At 31.6% G+C, this 18,520-nt stretch overlaps 1 protein-coding gene across 6 annotated transcripts; it reads right to left on the reverse strand.

Moving 5' to 3' along the window:
- Positions 1 to 5: 5 nt before the first annotated feature.
- LOC107907378 (methyl-CpG-binding domain-containing protein 2) lies at positions 6 to 4,759 on the reverse strand. Of its 6 annotated transcripts, none has more exons than XM_016834741.2 (6): positions 4,573 to 4,759; positions 3,867 to 4,002; positions 2,203 to 2,821; positions 1,594 to 1,647; positions 1,291 to 1,427; positions 6 to 506 (listed from the first exon to the last, which is right to left on the reverse strand). In XM_016834741.2, exons 3-6 carry the CDS (start codon positions 2,802 to 2,804, stop codon positions 277 to 279), a joined length of 1,023 nt encoding a protein of 340 aa, XP_016690230.1. In that variant the 5' UTR covers positions 2,805 to 2,821; positions 3,867 to 4,002; positions 4,573 to 4,759; the 3' UTR covers positions 6 to 276. The 6 variants fall into 6 exon arrangements, with proteins under 6 accessions (XP_016690230.1, XP_016690233.1, XP_016690232.1 ...); XM_016834744.2 differs by having other exon boundaries at positions 3,867 to 3,999; positions 4,576 to 4,749; XM_016834743.2 differs by having other exon boundaries at positions 4,576 to 4,749.
- Between the last annotated feature and the right edge of the window lie 13,761 nt (positions 4,760 to 18,520).

Genomic DNA, 18,520 nt, shown 5'->3' on the forward strand with positions numbered 1-18,520 from the left:
ATGAATGATCAAAATGTTTGAAGGCGACTTCATACATGTGTAGTTTTACGTTTAGTTCCTCTTACATCTGATACAAAATACAATGTCATAATAATAATGATAATAATTTTTAAATACATATTTCCCGTCAAACATGCTCTAGATTCCGTTCCTCCTTGCAAAACGAAAGCTACCATCCAACCTTTCTGACTTCTTTTTAGCGTTCTAGAGCCAAAAAAATTACACAAAAAAGGGAACAAAACATAGAGAAAAAGAAACAATTTCATCCACCGAGTCTCAGTCGCCATAATTGGTATTTCTTAACTCACTGCCCATTTCTACCTTGCTACCATGCTTATTAGGCACTTGATTACTTGGGTACATATGTTCTGATGGGGTTCTCCTTGCATGCTTTGCTGGCCGATATGGTGAATCAGAAACTGATGCCTCAACACTAGGAGGTGGAAGTGCTAGCCGCCCCTGCTGCACCTCTGTGTCTTCGGGACCAGCCCAAGCTAGCGGATTCACTGTATATATAACAAACACAAGTAAGATTTCTATTAGCCACCCATATTTGCTGCAGCATGCAGAAAAAGATTCCACCTGCTAATATCCGTCTGGACTTATTATAAGTGGCACAATCTCAACAACTTAAACCAATGAATGTCTTACAAACAAATAAAAGGAATGAGGACCATCTCCTTGTCAATATTTCCATTTCAAAGTTACCACGATAATATCATTTTTTTTATGGAAAAAAGGGTTAAACGAATAATAGAGTCCAAGACATATAAGGAAACAAAGATCCCAAAACAAAAGTGATGATCCAGTCTATGTAGGCAAATGCTCAAGGGATTGAAGTTTCAAAGCTATGCTTTCTCCTCTAAATGGGTTGCAAACAGCTACATCTTAACATCGGCAGCATTTTGTTCTCAGACAAACACAAGCAAGGGTAATAGAGATAGGAGATATTTAGAGAAAAACTAGAGATAGACGGATGCAATCAGGGAGAAGCAGACAATATCTGGGGAGAAAACCAGAAAAAGATGGCATCTCAAATATCATCATCCCTAACCTAATCAAAACCTAGAACTCAAATACTTTGGAATCAAAATAATAACAAAAAACATAAAATAACCTAAAAATAGCATAAATATATGGAAATTACAATCAAACAAAGTCTCTGATAACTCAAATCTCTCAAGTAGCATATTCCACATCCTCCATCCATTACATGACTAAAACAGTCATTTGAAAAAATGATCATTTTTTCGGTGCATAAAAAATGCAATATCAGTGCCTTCATCATACCTTCATTATCATGTGAGGCTGTCTGACGGGCAGGGCGCTTTCTAACATAGTCTTCCTGTAAAGGCTTGGGAATCTGAAATGAAAATCGAGACAAGTTTACCCCTTCTGTTGCATACTCAGGATGCTCAATCAAGTACCTGCAAAGTCAGAAACACTGTGAATAGAAGTATCAACAGAAATTTCAGGGACTGGGAGAGGTATGAATGGTATGTGACTGCCAACTACTTATCCAGTAGTCAATTATAACCAAGAAAAGAAAAGGTAAATAAAAATAAAATAAAAGCTTAAGTAAACATTATGTACTTTTGCACCTCCACCATTGACCGCAGTCTCTTTCCTGTTGGTGCTTGATAGTAGCTGAAACACACAGAAAATGCAAATTAAAACTGCACCATTTAACACCAACTTTGGCTTCACTGCTTACTATTGGAAAAAGAAAATGTATTGATCATCTCACAAGTCATGACGAGATTAACAATTAGGTTACGGATACCAAGTCTTGAACATCAGCAAAACTCTTAGCTCCCAATTGAAGAAACAAACAGTAAAATAAAAAGAAGCAATGCTGTGGCTTAAGATCAAATAAGAATTGAAGCAGATTTAAGGCTACTTATGATAATGTAAAAAACCTAAGTCTGCAAATATTAATCAGTTCAAATAAAGCCCATAATAGTCTACGAATGCTCCGAGGAGGCCAAGGACAAGCAATATCTAAATGTATGATTACAAACGAAGTGGGAAAAGACTGTTAAAGAATGCAAGGGGAATATTCCACGCACTTGCACATAGATAGCAAAGATACTATAACATCAAAAAATAGAATAATACAACAGGAGAAAAAGAATAGGTATTAAAGAAATAATATTAAAAGATAAATGGTTAAAGATTGCCTCAGTAGAGAAGTAAACCTACATGTCTGCAAATTTGGTACTTCCTTCACCTCTTATTCGTAGAAGCCTTTGCCAGCCTGGAGGAGGCTGAGCAATGTTTGGTTTGTCAATTGCCCAAAGTCGGCTGCCATCTTGAGAGATATCCGTTGGATCATCACATGAAATATCAGGCCTCCATTCACGAGCTGTTTCACAAACAAAAGGATTTTCAAGAATATGTTCTCTTATTTCTTCATACTTTTCCTTTGTTGGTATAAGCCTCCATTTAAAACAATTGGCACACTGGACAGTGAAAGCCCCAACTGATGGCAATAGTTTTGATGAAGAAAATCTTGGACCTACAGGAGGTCGGCACTGAATGGGTCCAGGAGGCGTACAACCAACAGTACTACTAACAGCAGGATCATAAAGCACCAACTGTTTAGAAGTATTCCCATTATAAAGGTCGTCTTCATTTTGTGTCACCTGAGAGTCATCATCTGAAGAGGATGATGAAGCAGAAGAAGCAGCAGCATTTACAGCATCTTGGAAAGTACTATCCACGTGACTTGTAAAACTTGACCCAGCCAAGTCAGTTGCTTCCCTTTTCAACATAACAAAAGCTTTTTCAGGAGGTGACTGCATTTCAATATCTCGACGGCCTATTACAGGAACAGAATACATTACTAAGCTAACCAAATGTCAAAATTATCATTAACCTTTACTTGCATTTGATTTATATGAAGCACAAAGTAGGTGTTTCACTGAACCTACTTCTCTTACAAGCTTGTGCATTTACAAAAGGAAAATGTATAGGAAATGGCATGGATCTTGGTGTGTGGACAGCACATACATTGCATTGATTCCCAACACAACCAGAGGAACTCCATAAGCAAAAGTAAACAGAATTTATAGGATACCAAAACCTGATATCACAATGTTCTTTGTTATTGCTTTAACTCTTTTGATCTAGAGCAATGCGCACGCTAACTTATTGCTGCATCTAGCTTATGATTAAACCAAAAACTTGTAAAGAGTATATTGAATTGTATGGTAACAAAATACTTTTGGTTAATGCTGAGACTGACCACAATAGCACAAATAAATGACTTTCCAGTAAACAAAAGTCTTAATTTTACTTCTTTTTTAACACTTGAAAGATAACTTTAGAGAGAGGGTAAATTAAGATTTTCTTTTCTTTTCAAAAACAATATGGGAATTTCAACATAAATCAACTATGTCAAGACCTTTGAGTTCACTTGCTCTTCTTAAATTATGTTTGCAGCCTAAATAGGAGTGACTAAATTAATAGCAACAAGAAACAAAGCTTTTTACTTAACTATATATTATCAAAGAAATGGATAATATTGTTGTGCCATGCTTTATCAAGATTATCATATGATCAGAAAGGTTCTATTTTATAGCTTCCATGTCCTCTTTGGTCTTTCACTCCCTCTCTTAAAATGGGTGTTTTCCATTAAATCATGCCTATCTAGAAACATATGAATTTCTTTCAAATATTATTATTACTGGCTTTAAATTCCAGAAATGAAAAAATAATTCATGCACCATTGGTAAGAATGAACGCTAGTATGCAATTCAAAAACCTCCTTAACATAACAATAATTATATCTTGAAAGAAAATAGGTTAATTATGGAATATATATTCACATTTCAGTCTTATTGACATCTTAAACATTGACTGACCTTGTGAAAGCAAAAGCAGATGATCTATCAGTTGAGGCAAGTTATATGAGGTTTTGATAGCCAAGTAGACGCAACCGAGCTATTCTACCATTGGCGTAGTTTTCCCATTGTAATATTGCTCAATTAAAGAGACCTACTACATTATTTGAAGAAACAAGCAATTAGAAATTAAAATCCAAGACAAATATATGCACAAGGTATTAAAAACAGATTAACGATACTCTATGAAACGAATCGAGCTGGCAAATCAGGAACAAAAATGTCAAAAAATAAAATAAATCCAATAATTCATGAGGTTATCATTTTTTTTAAAAAAAAGATCAGATTAGCGAGGAACCACTTCTTGAAAATTTCAACACATATTTTATTATTAGTATCAAGATGCAAGATCTAAAACAGCGTTGGAAACAACAAATTCAACAACAGAAATCAAAACCTAAACTAAAAATACCAAACCTTGAAATTACTAAAAAAAAAGGCTGAGTTCAGACGGCATTCCTCCAAGAACAAAAGGAAAAATAAAGGGAAAAAATGCATCGTACTTGTCTCGTTTTCATGAAAACAGCAAAGAATAGTTTACTTGATGCATGACGATAAAACAAATAGCAGAATCCGATCGGATGAGTAAAAAGACGATCTATCCAGAAAGATGTCAACAGTTTAAGGGATAAATTAAGAGGTTTGGATTAGACAAAGAAGATCTTACGACCAAAGGAGGTGAGATGAACGATGAAGGAAGGAGGGATCTAAGAGAACAAGCAAATCAAAGCCGTTGATGAGGAGTAATCGTACGGCCACAATAAGTTTTCCTTTTTCTGTTTCGCAGTGATCTCTCTTCTTTCTCCTCGGAAACAGAAAGCACGAAGCCCAAATAAAACAAATGGCAGGAAAGTAGTGAAAATTAGAAATTATAATTTATTAACAGTAAAACTCTATATTGTAATTTTAAAAGGAAAAACTACAAAAATAGTCACTTTTGTTTGACTCGGGTTACATTTTAGTAACTTATGTTTGAAATGTTACGTTTTAGTCACTTATGTTATTATTTTGTTACGAAGTGATCACTCTTCCGTTAAGTTTCGTTATCTCCCTAACGGTAATCCTACGTGGCAATCTAACTAGATTTTAAGTGCCAACTTGGATGGGATGAGAATAGATTTTTAATTAAATAAATTTAATTAATTAAAAAATTAAAACCTTAAGTCTTAGTTAAAAAACCGTTCATCTCCCCCACTTGGGTTTTTGCATCTTTAATTTCTTGATTAATTGGTGAGTTCTTTTCATTCTTCAATCACTTAATGCATCGTTTTGTTTCTTTAATGTTTAATGTTATATTGAATTCGTTGTTAAAGATTGTTTCTTTAGTCTATTTTTTGAATGAGAGATACATGGATTTTAAGTTTTGAATTCACTGTTAAAGTGTCTCAAAAGCTTGAATTCCCAGTTATTTTTTTTAACTTTATTGGGGTTAACAATTTTTTTTAAATCTTGAACTTTTTTTTGGCCATTGATGTAGAGTGTTGGAATTCACTGTTTAAAGGTTCCCAGTTATTAAAGCATGAACTCACTGTTAAAGCGTCTCAAAAGCTATGAACTCTTTTTTTACAATTGATGTAGGGTGTTGGAGATTCATACTAATTTACATGTGATTTAAGTTTTTAAAAAAATGGGTAATTTTTTAGTGCCAGAATGGATCCCTCAAAGCAAGAAACAAACAAAAAAAAAAGCTTTTAAACTGATGGCTAGGAAGGAAACCCAAGAATTCCAATTTATTGTTTACAATACCATGACTCAGCAAAAAGAGGTTTTCAAGCCCAAAACCCCTGGAAAAGTTCACATGTATGTCTGCGGTGTCACTGCCTATGATTTCAGTCACCTTGACCATGCTCGTGCTGCCGTTTCCTTTGATGTCCTTTACAGGTGCATAATTTGTCTTAGAGAAACCCCTCAAAGAAAACTAGAAAAAGGGAGAGATGAACGGTTTTTTAACTAAGATTTAGGGTTTAAATTTTTTAATTAATTAAATTTATTTAATTAAAAATCTATTCTCATCCCATTAGGAAATTTAAGTTGGCACTTAAAATCTAGTTAGACTGCCACGTAGGATTACCGTTAAGGAGATAACGGAACTTAACGGAAGAGTGATCACTTCGTAACAAAATAATAACATAAGTGACTAAAACATAACATTTCAAACATAAGTGACTAAAATGTAACTTGAGACAAACAAAAGTGACTATTTTTATAGTTTACCTATTTTAAAAAGAAGCGAGTTGATATTATTAGAAGGAAAAAACAATAAAGTAATATCATAGATTTATTGCTTTCTTTGATACATTCTTTTGAATTTAAGCAATAAATTGACGGTGATTTGTTGTAGATCTCTTTCTTTCTTCAATGCATTTGAAATCTCGAAACGGTTACGTTTTGGTTTAGGCAATAATTAAATTATCCATTGATTCAAAATCTGTAAAATTGAAATTAAAAGTTAAGCCTTTAAAATATATTTTTATATTAATATTTAAAAATAAGTTGGTATTTCAATGAAAAATCAATATTTTTTTTAAATGAGAAGATTCAATCAATATTGTAATTGTAAATTTAATGTGAAATGTGAAATGAAAACAAGAAAGATGGAAATTTCTTGTCATTTTAACTGTTTGATGTTATTATAAAAGTTGAGACCAAATGAAAATCTAAAATGTTAGCAATTTGATCAATAAAGTGACTAATATCATGCTAGGTCTCACTCTGTAACAGCCCGTTTTTCAATACTGTCAGAAATAGTAGTTTTGGGACCATCAAATTCGACGAATAAATTTTTAAATATTATATTTATTATTTACGAGTTAATTATGATTTTTTTAAAAAGGTGGGTTTTGATATAGTGATGTTTGTTGTATAAATGATTTATTAAGTTCAAGTGGTTTTAGAAAATGAGGTATCGGGACCTCGTTTCTATAAACCGAGCTATAAATATTTTTATAAATATTTACGGAGTGTAATTAATGTGGTATTAAAGTTTTGTTGGAAAATTTTATCATTTCGATAGTTAATTAAGCAAAAAGAACTAAATTGCGTAAAGTGAAAAAGTTGTGTTCTTTAAGCTAAAGGTATTAAATAGCTATAGAACTTTAAAGTGGAAGTCCTTATATGGTAAATAGACCATTAAAGATGATAGTGGATGTGCATGGCTTGGCAATTGAGTAATTTTTAAAGTTAGGTAAGGGTAATTTGGTAATTAGGTAATTAGAGATAAAAATAAATAAAACAAAACTATCATCTTTTTTATTCATCTTCTCCAACCGAAACTACAAGCAAAAATAGGCCATGGGAGCTTGAAAATTTCAGCCAAGAAAATCCCTTGCATGTAAGCCCCTAAACTATCAGTTTCTTGTAATTTTTATGTTTTTGAGATCGTTGCAACTAGGTCCAACTAGCCCGTACTTTTGATTTTGAAACTATTAAAAATTTTGAATGTTTTCATTGATGAATATTATGATTTTTTATGTTAGATGATGAATTTTTAATTTTTAATTTTATTTAAAAGTATTTTGTTAAGTGATTTTGATGAATTTTTTCGATTATGGACTAATTTATTAAATTAATAAAAGTACAAGGATTTAATGTGAAATTGTCGCATAAATTGGATGTTTTGGATACCATGAACATTCGACTAAGCTCAATTCTGGTTAAAAATGGTTAATTTGCATGTTTTGAGCTCAGAGACTAAATTGAATAAAATAAAAACTTAAGGGATAATTTTGTAAAATGTAAAAAATGACCAAATTGTATAAAATGAATTTTTTTATTGTATAAATTAATATATTGAATGAAATTATTAATTTAAATCAAGATCGGGTGGAAAATCGAGGAAAATGAAAAATTACCAAAATGCCCTTAAATTTTGATATTTCTATAATTTAGCCATGTAAGCTCGTATGAACTATACTATGTATAATGTTGATTAAATTGAATGCATATGAAATTTTATTGAAAATGAATCGATATATATATGTTAGTATACAATTTAGCTTATAACAAAACGAGAAAATTCAACGACGCACGACGACTATTGAGTCCCGTTTGAATTTTAGGAATATTTAGGATAAAAATGACATGTCATTAGGGGTTACCGTGTTTTGGGTGTTGGCCTCGTACGTTGTAACACCTCTAACCCGTATCTGTTACCAGATTAGGGTTACGAGGCATTACCGAACAAGACACAGTTCAACACAATCATTTATCTCCTTTCATACACCAAAGAATAACGATACATTTATAACATTATCAAACTTGAATATCCTCAATTTACTTATTTTAATTTCAAATATATAAAATGATAATTACAATTCAAATCAATCATACCTTACTAAGCATGTATCACAAATAAACACATTTCAAAACTCAAACTAATTCAATTTAAACATACATCAAAGCTCAATCGAACATATTCTATAATTAACAAATTCGAACCAAACTTGTATACATCAGAGTCATGTTAAATTATATAATACTTTCAATATTTGATTTCCCTAAATCCATCGTATTAATGACATTTTCATAATTAAATCATATTCAAGCATATATCTTCACTTTTCATATATAGAAAATATGTCCGTACGTAATTTCACTATCTAAATATCAAACGCATTTCATAACTTCTATATATGTACATAATAAAACCAATATGTATACAACTTAATGTCCAATCACATTTACAACATTAGTAACATTATATTATGGTCATACATACCTTTGATGTCATTATATTATACACATATGACCATTTCAATGAAATCTAATAACCTCATAAATTGTACAAGATTTAGCCATTAAATCATAAGTCAAAATATGCCATTTCCGAGTTCACTTAATTACTAAATTACATAACAATACCTTAACAAAGCATATCAAACAAGATTCACATATATTTACTTATAAATAAACCATAGCCAAAACACTAAGACTAAAACCAAACATATCACACATATCATATATATATATAACACATAACCAAGATTAATTAAGCTTGAATATCATTTACCTCATTACCGAATCACATGACTAAAACACCATAATATATATATATACACCATAGCCAATTCAGAGATTAACATATTATACCAAACTCACTTCACTTATATGTTTTAACTAAGCTCACCTATGCCGAATTATTTACCATCTACTTAACAAAACATATCAAACATAGTTCACATAAATAAATATGCCATAGCTGAAAGACCAAAATCAACATATCTATCACTTGATCAACAGTATAAAAACCATGCTTAACAAAATAAATAAGCCAATTTTGCATGGCTCATATTTACATACCCAAAAATCAAACATATTAACTAGACTATACATGCCATAAATTTAAATTCAAACTTAGTAAAATACCGAAAACAGTCGATAGTGTGATAGACTTCTCTGATGATTCCCGTGCTCTTAACCAACTTCCAAATCTATAGAATTGAAAGCGATTACACACAGTAAGCTATTAAAGCTTAATAAGCCATAAGCAAATAAACATTTAATCATTTACATAAATTAAGCTAGACAATTAGTAATAAATCATTATAATTTCACATATAATTAAATTTATCAATTTATATATATCAAAACTTATATAATTTGTAATAATTTCCCTCTTTACCGAATAATCAATTGAACATTAATATAACCAATCATCACTTTCCTCAATGCACGTATACATCAAAGGCCGAATACATATATATTCAAATATGCAATCACATAATTCATATTTCACATAACTTCATATCATCAATTCAAGTATACAACTTACCTTATTTTCAAATAGATAATCAACTATCACATACCTGGTCACTTAGCCTGATTTATACATTCGTACACAACTTATCTTTGCCCGTTGAACCATTCGGAATTAAAAAGGATACTCGGATAGTCGAAAGACTCGTACAATGCCAACGTCCCAGACGTGGTCTTACATGTAATCACATATCGATGCCACTGTCCCAGACAGGGTCTTACACGAATCAAATACGATGCCAATGTCCCAGACATGGTCTTACACGTAAACACAAGTCAATGCCAACGTCCCAGACGTGGTCTTACACGATAACACATATCGGAAATCCTATGTCATGACATATGTATCCTATCTATTCCTAAGGTTCGTACAGGCTTTCGGACAACGTATCTCGATCGAATCAAACACGAAATAAAACTTCCTGGCTTATCACACATTCGGCCAATACACATATATATCCATAAAATTCAATTCAACAAATAACATTTATATATTTGCAAATTCAACAACATTTATATGCTAATAGACTTACCTCGGATGTCGCCGACTGTTAAATCGGCTACTCGACCACTTTTGTATTTCCTAGATCCAAATCCGATTTCTTTAATTCTTGATCTAAGCATATTCAAATTAAGTTTATTTAAACATCATTCTATTCAATTTAGCCTAAAAACACATAAATTGGAAAATTACAATTTTGCCCCTAACATTTCACACTTTTTACAATTTAGTCCTTTTTGCTCAAAACACAAAATACACAAAATTTGACTACACTCCTTAAGGGCCGAATATTCCTAGTGTCCATACAAGCCCACATATTTCATTTATTTCACATTTTAGTCCCTCAAAAATTTATTTTTACAATTAAACCCTAATTACTCAAATTCATCAAAAATTCAAAGACAAAACATGTTAATCTTTCACATATCTTTCATATTCCACCATCAACTATCACAAAGCTCAAGCATTCATCAATGTCATTTCTCAAAATCATCAACAATTCACAAAATTAAGATATGGGTTTTGAAGTATTCAAAGCAACAATCTCAAAAACGTAAAATTATTAAAAACCGAACAAAAACCAACCTTGAATTAAGCTTCAAAATGGCCGAATGTTTCAAGCTTTCAAACCTTGCTTTTCTTTTCTACATTCGGTGAAGAAAGATGAACATAAAATGGTGGCTTTTAATGTTTTGTTTTATTATAACATATATTATTATATTATTATTATTTTAACTTTTATTTATATATATATAAATCACAAATCATCATTATGCCATCCATTACCTATTATTATTGGATAAATTACAACATAATGCCTCAAACTTATAAAGACAACAACAATTAGGCACTTTCTTAATCAACCATCAAATTTTCATTTTACGCGATTAAGCCTTTTTTTTCAAATTAAGCACACAAACAATAAAATTAATTCACGAAACTTTCACATATGTAAATTCACACATAATTAACACAGAAAATAATATTAAAATATTTTTCAGACTCGAATTTGTGGTCCCAAAACCACTGTTCCGATTAGGGTCAAAATCGGGCTGTTACATACGTCCTACCCATGACTGAGTTTCTGGCATGTGTTGCGGTTACTTTACAGCTTGTGTGAGCAGCACCGTGTAGCTACGTCTTGACTGACAGCTGGTGTGACCAGACCCATTTATGGCTCGAGAGAGAGAGCACTGATATGAGATATGAGATATGAGATAGTAGTGGTTTCGATTACATGTTGGCACATAGTGTGCGAGATTCCCGCCTATCCGATATTATTCTAGTGGTTCAACGAGAAATGCTCTATTACGAGATGATATGAGTTCGGTACGAACTAATACATGTATATATATATAATACACGGAAATGATGGTAGAGGATATATTGATATATTGAAATTGATGATATATATATATGAAGAAACAGTAAGAGAATGATATGTATCATGACATGTACATATATGAATATATTTGATATGTTGATACATGAAAATTATGTAAGTGGAGACGAGTAATAAACTCAAGTGTGACATGTCAAGAAAATAAGGTTATCAAATGTTGAATTTATATGAAATATGTTCAAGTAAGCTAACATGTGTTGTTATTTGATGCTTAGGCAGGTATCAAACTGTTGGTGAATGGTATTTTTTTTACTTATAAGTTGCATTAAAATGGTAAGTGCTCAAATGAAAATATGTTTGTGCTCATGAAAAAGTGGTAAGGTCAATTTCTTATGAAATGACTTATCATGTGATTAATTTGAAAAGGGATATGTTTAAATGCACTAGCTTGTGGCTATGGTTAAATGATATGCTTATGACTTGTGTAACACCCTTAACCCGTATCCGTCGCCGGATTTGGGTTACAAGGCATTACCAGACATAACACAATTCCGCACAGTCATTTATCAACATTTTTTTGCACATATAAAAAACATGACCGAATATAATCATTCATACTTAATTACCTATAATTCATAAACAACTGTGCTTTAAAAATTCAATCACATCAATATCCTTGTCTCATCCAAATATTTCAACCCAATTTGCATAAAACAAAACTATGTCCGCACACTATATAATTTCAATATTCAAAATCATAATCAAGCATATATCATTCAATTCATATAACAAATATATATATCCAGCTGAATATCTAATATATCATTTCCTAGCTTCTGTACTAATACTTAATTAAAACATTCGAAAATATTATACTAATTAATAAGCAAACACATGCATGACCTTAATAATTATACTACATGACTGAACCTAATATTTTATAAACTTTATACACGCTCTTGACACGGTAAAACAAAACCATTTATGAATACCATTACCAACATATGGCTAACCAACTTCATTGACAAATTTGCATGTTATCAATTTGCGGAAATTAGCTCAATTTATACCATTTTCATACAGCATAATAAACAAAAATTTAAACACAAACAAGTATTACTAAAAGACCAAATTTCATTAATAAAAGCAAATAACCAATATAATTGCTTCCCATTTGATCAAAATAATCATCTCACAAATACAAATATCGAATCAAGACATGCCAATTTCACAAGAATCATACCAAGCTCATATACTTTGTGTTATGCCAAAACGTCACTTATAAAGCCAATTTGTTTTTATGCATTTAGCAAACAAAACCTACTTATTAAAATATCATCATTTACCAATTGAAACCATACCTAAATAATCAATTCGCATTCAATACATACTCATCATTTCACTTCAAACCAAACCAAGGTATAAAAATCACATTTAGCATTTCTCATTGCAAAAACATATGATCAAACATCACAAACATATATGCTATGCATTAAACTTATCAACTTAAACTAATTTATAAGACATTCATATCATTACTCAACTAAGACATATAAACCAAAACACAATTTATCAAATTCATCACAAAATGAACATAACACATAATGCTTCCATACCAAACCAAACATTTCCAGCTCAAGCCATATCACATAGCTTGATCAAAACCCCAAAATTCATACCGCATTCACCAACATAAGTGACCATATAAATCAACCCACAAACTAGCTTATACATGCCATATTTACAATATTTACAAGTTCCAAAAGTACCAAAAATCGTCTGAATAGTTTGATAGCAAGTCTCCGACCTCGTCCAAAATCGAGCTAGCTTCCGAAATCTATAGGACATAGGAAAATGAACGGAATAAGCATTAAGCTTAATAAGCCTGTATAATATAGAATTAAACTTACCAAATTAACATTTAGCATTAAAGCAATTAAAACCAACTCATTTGTCCACAAAGCCTATACACATCACCATTCAAAAATTTGTCATTTCACATCTACATATTCATCCATTCATAATAATGAAATCAAACATATAACATTCTTTTGACATCCAAATTCATTCCTTAATTCATATAAATCATATATCATAGCATCGATCCAAGTCAAATAGCTAAATGTATCGTGTCATCCATATAATTCATATATATTCATATAACAAATGACCTATGTAAATCATGTATTCCGTGTAGTTTATAAACCATGTAAATCATGTATTTCATGTAATTTATAATCCTTGTAAATCATATAACTCTTATATTAAATAATCTTTACAACACATATATGTATAATGCCCGTTGAACCTACGAAAATATCGAGGGATGCTCGGGTGATACAAACTAAGTGTATAGATCGAAAATCCATCAATTCATCATAATTTACGCTCTTTCGAGCCATGATCAGTATGCTCCTCTTGAGCTGGTAAACGGTAAGCTCTATCGAGCTGAACGGTAAGCTCCATAGAGCTGAAATGGTAAGCTCGTAAGAGCTGAAACGGTAAGTTCATACGAGCTGTTGTGAGTCCACAACAAATGCCAGAGCTTGACCAAACGATAACTCTAGTGACATGTCACTTGTATCCTACGACTTTCTACGGTTCAAACGGGACTCGGTACTTATTTGAAGTACTTAACCAATAGGAAATTCAATTCAATATTTTAATACACATTCATACAAATATTCAATTCAACCATTTAAAATATATAACAAGTTCGATTCTAATTATATACGAACTTACCTCGTATTTGCTCGGATACTTTCGTCTACCCGTTTAACTTTTGTTTCCCCCGATCAAGTTCCGGTATTTGTTTATTTCGATCTATATACAAATTCAAATTTAACCCATTTATTCTCCAAATCATTCAATTCAACCCATATACATATATTTTTTCCATTTTACAAAATAGCCCTCATATTTTCACATTTTGACACTTTAGTCCCTAATTCACAAAATCACAAAATATACAAAATTTCTTTATACTTATACTTAGCCGAATACTCATGTATTCCATACAAACCCATGTATTTCATTTATTCACTTTTCTAACCACCACATTTCTATCTTTTACAATTTAATCCTTAATGCTCATTTTTGTAAAAATTCTCTTTATAAAACTTGTATATCTATTAACAACCATTAATAATCTAGCAAGAAACTTTAAAATAAACATGTATTCAACAATGACATATTTCAAAATCACCAATAATTTAAGAAATTAAGGCACAAGCTAGCTAGATTGAGCTGCAACGAGCTCAAAAACGTAGAAATTATTAAAAACGAGACGAAAATCGTACCTTAATTGATAATCTATGCTTGACCGAATGCAAAAGCCCTAAAATTTCTTCTTTATCTTGTTAAAATCGGCATGAAGAAGATGAATGAACCATTATATCATTTTTGTTTGAATTAAATTCTACTTAAATACCATTTTACAAAATTAACCTTATAAAGTCAACATGGAATTCACATTTTATAACCCATAACTGTCCATCCATATAACTCATGGTATATTTACCATTTAAGGACTCATATAATTAATTCCATAATCATTTAAGTCATTTTACTAATAGAACTCATATTTTTCGCGTTATGCAATTTAGGCCTTTTTACCGAATTAACCATTTAATCGGTAAAATTTCTTTACGAAATTTTCACATGGTAATTCTTTCATGCTATAAAACTTATTAAAATAATAAAATAAATATTTTGACTTGGTTAAGTGGTTCCAAAACCACTGTTCCGATCAGACTCAGAAACGAGCTGTTACAACTTGTGTGTTATGCATATGGAACGGGTGTAGACAATAATGAAATGCAAATGAAAATAAAGAAATTTGGAAGAGTATAAATTTGTCTAAAATCCTACTATGCTAGGGATAATATGTATAAGTGATGCTGTGGATTTACTCATTTTGTGAGTTATTAAATTTGGTTTCATGAATCGCGTGGATCGGTATATGATTATTCTTGATATATATAAATTTCATATTGGAAATATATTGATATGATTAAAGTTTATACAAGCTTACTAAGCATTCATTGCTTACGTAGTTGTTTTTCTTTACTTTTCAGATTATCGGAAGCTCGATAGTGTTGGAAGCTCGTCGGAGATTTATCACACTATCCAGCGATTATATCGGTAGATATTGATGTCTTGGTTAAGGTTATAATGGTAGTATAAGTATTTTTGGCTAATGTTAGCCTATGTGTTTTGGTTGTGGAAATGACCATTTGGTTAGTTTGTATTTTGGCCTTGTGTTGGAAAAATGATATGTATTATAACGTGTATATAAGTAGCCTTGTAATGGTTGATATATGACTTGTTATGGTTGAATGATGGTAGATAGAAAAATAGTTGAATGTGTAGATTAGATATGACATATAACTTGTTGTGAATTGGTGTTTTATAGTAAGCATATATGTATTTTGGTGCTAATGATTATGTGGTATAGTTGGTACCAAATGGTATGTTTTGGTAAGTGATTTACATGTTGTGTAATGATGCAAACTTAGTTAGAATTTAATCAATTATTTTGGCCAAATTGAGTACATGGTTATAAATGTTTTATTGTTGTCATATGAGGTGCCTTTGTGCATATTGGTTAGATGTTATTATCCCATATGTGTTTGGCTTGATTACACATGATTTTGGTGCCTTTTGAGGGATTATGCATATGTGCAAAAGGGATTATAGGTACATGTTGAAAAGGGTGAGCAAAATGGCTTGTAAAATAGCCTATTTTCGTCTACACAGGCAGAGACACAGGCGTGTGACTTAGCCGTGTGTGACACATGACCTGGTAGCACGGTCGTGTGTCCCTTGTAATTTTCAAAGGGTTGCAAGTCAGGTTTTACACGCCCTAACATACGGCCTGACATACGGGCGTGTGAGGTGCACGGCCTAGCACATGGGCGTGTGGTTTGGCCGTGTGACCCAATTTAGTGATTTACACGAGTACAAACACGGGCTGAGACACGACTATGTGTCTTTATTTCAAATTCCTACACGGCCTAAGATACGGGCGTGTCTCTTGACCGTGTGACCCTTACAGTTTGTAAATTTTTATTTTTCCTTTAAATTTCTATATGTTTCTAATTTAGTCTCGATTTCTTTCTAATGTGTTTTTAGGGCCTCAAGGGCTCATATAAGGGACAATATGTATGCTATTGATTGGTTTTGCTGTGATCGATGATATGAATTAAATGTTTTAAAATTCTTTATAGTTTTGAAATGTAAACTCCGATAATGCTCCGTAACCCTGTTCCGACAACGGATACGGGTTAGGGGTGTTAGACACCCAACCAGTTGTTTTATAGCCTAATTGTCACCCATCTCTCACCCAAAAAATAACAATAACCAATTAAAATTTTAAGATTAGGGTTCCTCGTAAGTTAATTTTGAGAGATTGAGCCCTTGTATTTTTCTTGATTTAGAAATCATGGTCCTGAACTAACTTGTGGTAATTATGAAGAAAGACAAAATAACTTTTATAACCCTCAATATTTACAATTTTTATCAATTTCACATTTACTCCTTAAAAATAGATGAAAAATTTTTAAAAATAAAACTCTCTAAAATTAAAAAATTTAAATTTAAAAACCACTACCTACATAATTTGGAAATCGTTGGAAATCGTGATCCGAAAGGATGACTCATGCCTGCTAAACCCACAAGAAGGAAACCTCTCTTTTTATCTCCAAAGTTTTTGTGCTTGTATTGTTTGCTTTGAAAATTTTATATCCCCTACTCATAGACAAAATACTTTCATATACTTTCTTAAGGGATGAATATTGTCGAGTTTTTATTGATAACTAATATATATTGAGTTTGGCAATCAAGAATTGATGCTCAATGTTTACTAAATGAAATTGAAAGAATTATTAGTTTTAGCAATGTAGAAATCAATCACAGTTATGTAGCTAAGCAGTTAAGATGATGCAGAGACGTGGTTTTGTATTAGTTTCTTTATGTTTTTTAAGTTAGGATTTTAAATACTTTTCGTTCCAAAAATGGTAAAATTGTTCTTGTTTAATGCTTCATATTGGAAGTATAAAATGAAGGATAAAACATTCTAGTAATTATATTCCTTATTTTTATTTTTGAATTTTAAAGAATTTTTTTCGTACAAAAAGGCAAAATTGTTCTTATTTAGTGTTTCATTTACTTCGTGACTTTCATTAATGACTGTTTGTGGAAGCTTTGGGTCTATGCATTAAAAAGAAAGGACCATGTACTTGATGTGTTTAAACAAATTCAAACTTCAATTGAGAGAGAGATTGGGAAGAAGTTGAAGTTCATTTGTATTGATAATGGTAGTGAGTACAAAGAATTGTTTGATGTTTATTGTTGATTACAGAGAATTAGACATCAAAAGAGATCACTGAAGACTTCATAGTTGAATGGGTTGGCTGAGAGAATGAACTGAACATTGATTGAGAGAGTCAAATGTTTGCTTTCAGATGCAAAGTTGCCTCGATCTTTTTAGGCTGAAGCTTTGTATACAATTGCACATGTGATTAATATGTCTCCTAGTATTCCTTTGCAAGGTGATGTACCAAATAGGTTTGGTTTGGTAAAAACGTGGCATATGATCACCTGTGTGTGCTCGGTTGCAAGACATTTGTTCATGTTTCGAAAGATGAGAGATCTAAGTTTGATGCTAAGACTCGGTAATGTATCTTCATTGGTTACTATCATGGTGAGTTTGGGTATTAGCTATGATTTGATTGAAAAGAAATTTGTGAGAAGTAGAGATATGTGGTTTTCTTTGAGGATCAAACTATTAAAGGCATTAACAAGATGGAGAAGATGAATCCATAAAGTAGTGGTGACTTGATCGACATGGATTTGGTTCCTCTAGCTTCTTCGCCGAATCCTATACAACATGACATACAATAAGATAACATTGCTGATCAACAATGTATAATTAATTTTGATGCTCCTATAGATAAGGTTGAGATTGATTAACACCAAGCACCTATAGCTCCACCAACTGTTCCACTTCAGAGATCA

Source organism: Gossypium hirsutum, chromosome D05 (genome assembly GCF_007990345.1).
Source record: "Gossypium hirsutum isolate 1008001.06 chromosome D05, Gossypium_hirsutum_v2.1, whole genome shotgun sequence".
NCBI lineage: Eukaryota > Viridiplantae > Streptophyta > Magnoliopsida > Malvales > Malvaceae > Gossypium > Gossypium hirsutum.

Bases quoted from the DNA above. Each gene is read 5' to 3' on its own strand.
- LOC107907378 (XM_016834741.2), bottom strand. From the start codon at position 2,804: ATGCAGTCACCTCCTGAAAAAGCTTTTGTTATGTTGAAAAGGGAAGCA. The intron at 1,648-2,202 runs GTAGGTTTACTT...TGTGTGTTTCAG, and splicing joins AGTACCAAATTTGCAGACAT to CTACTATCAAGCACCAACAG. The intron at 1,428-1,593 runs GTACATAATGTT...CTGACTTTGCAG, and splicing joins TCAATGGTGGAGGTGCAAAA to GTACTTGATTGAGCATCCTG.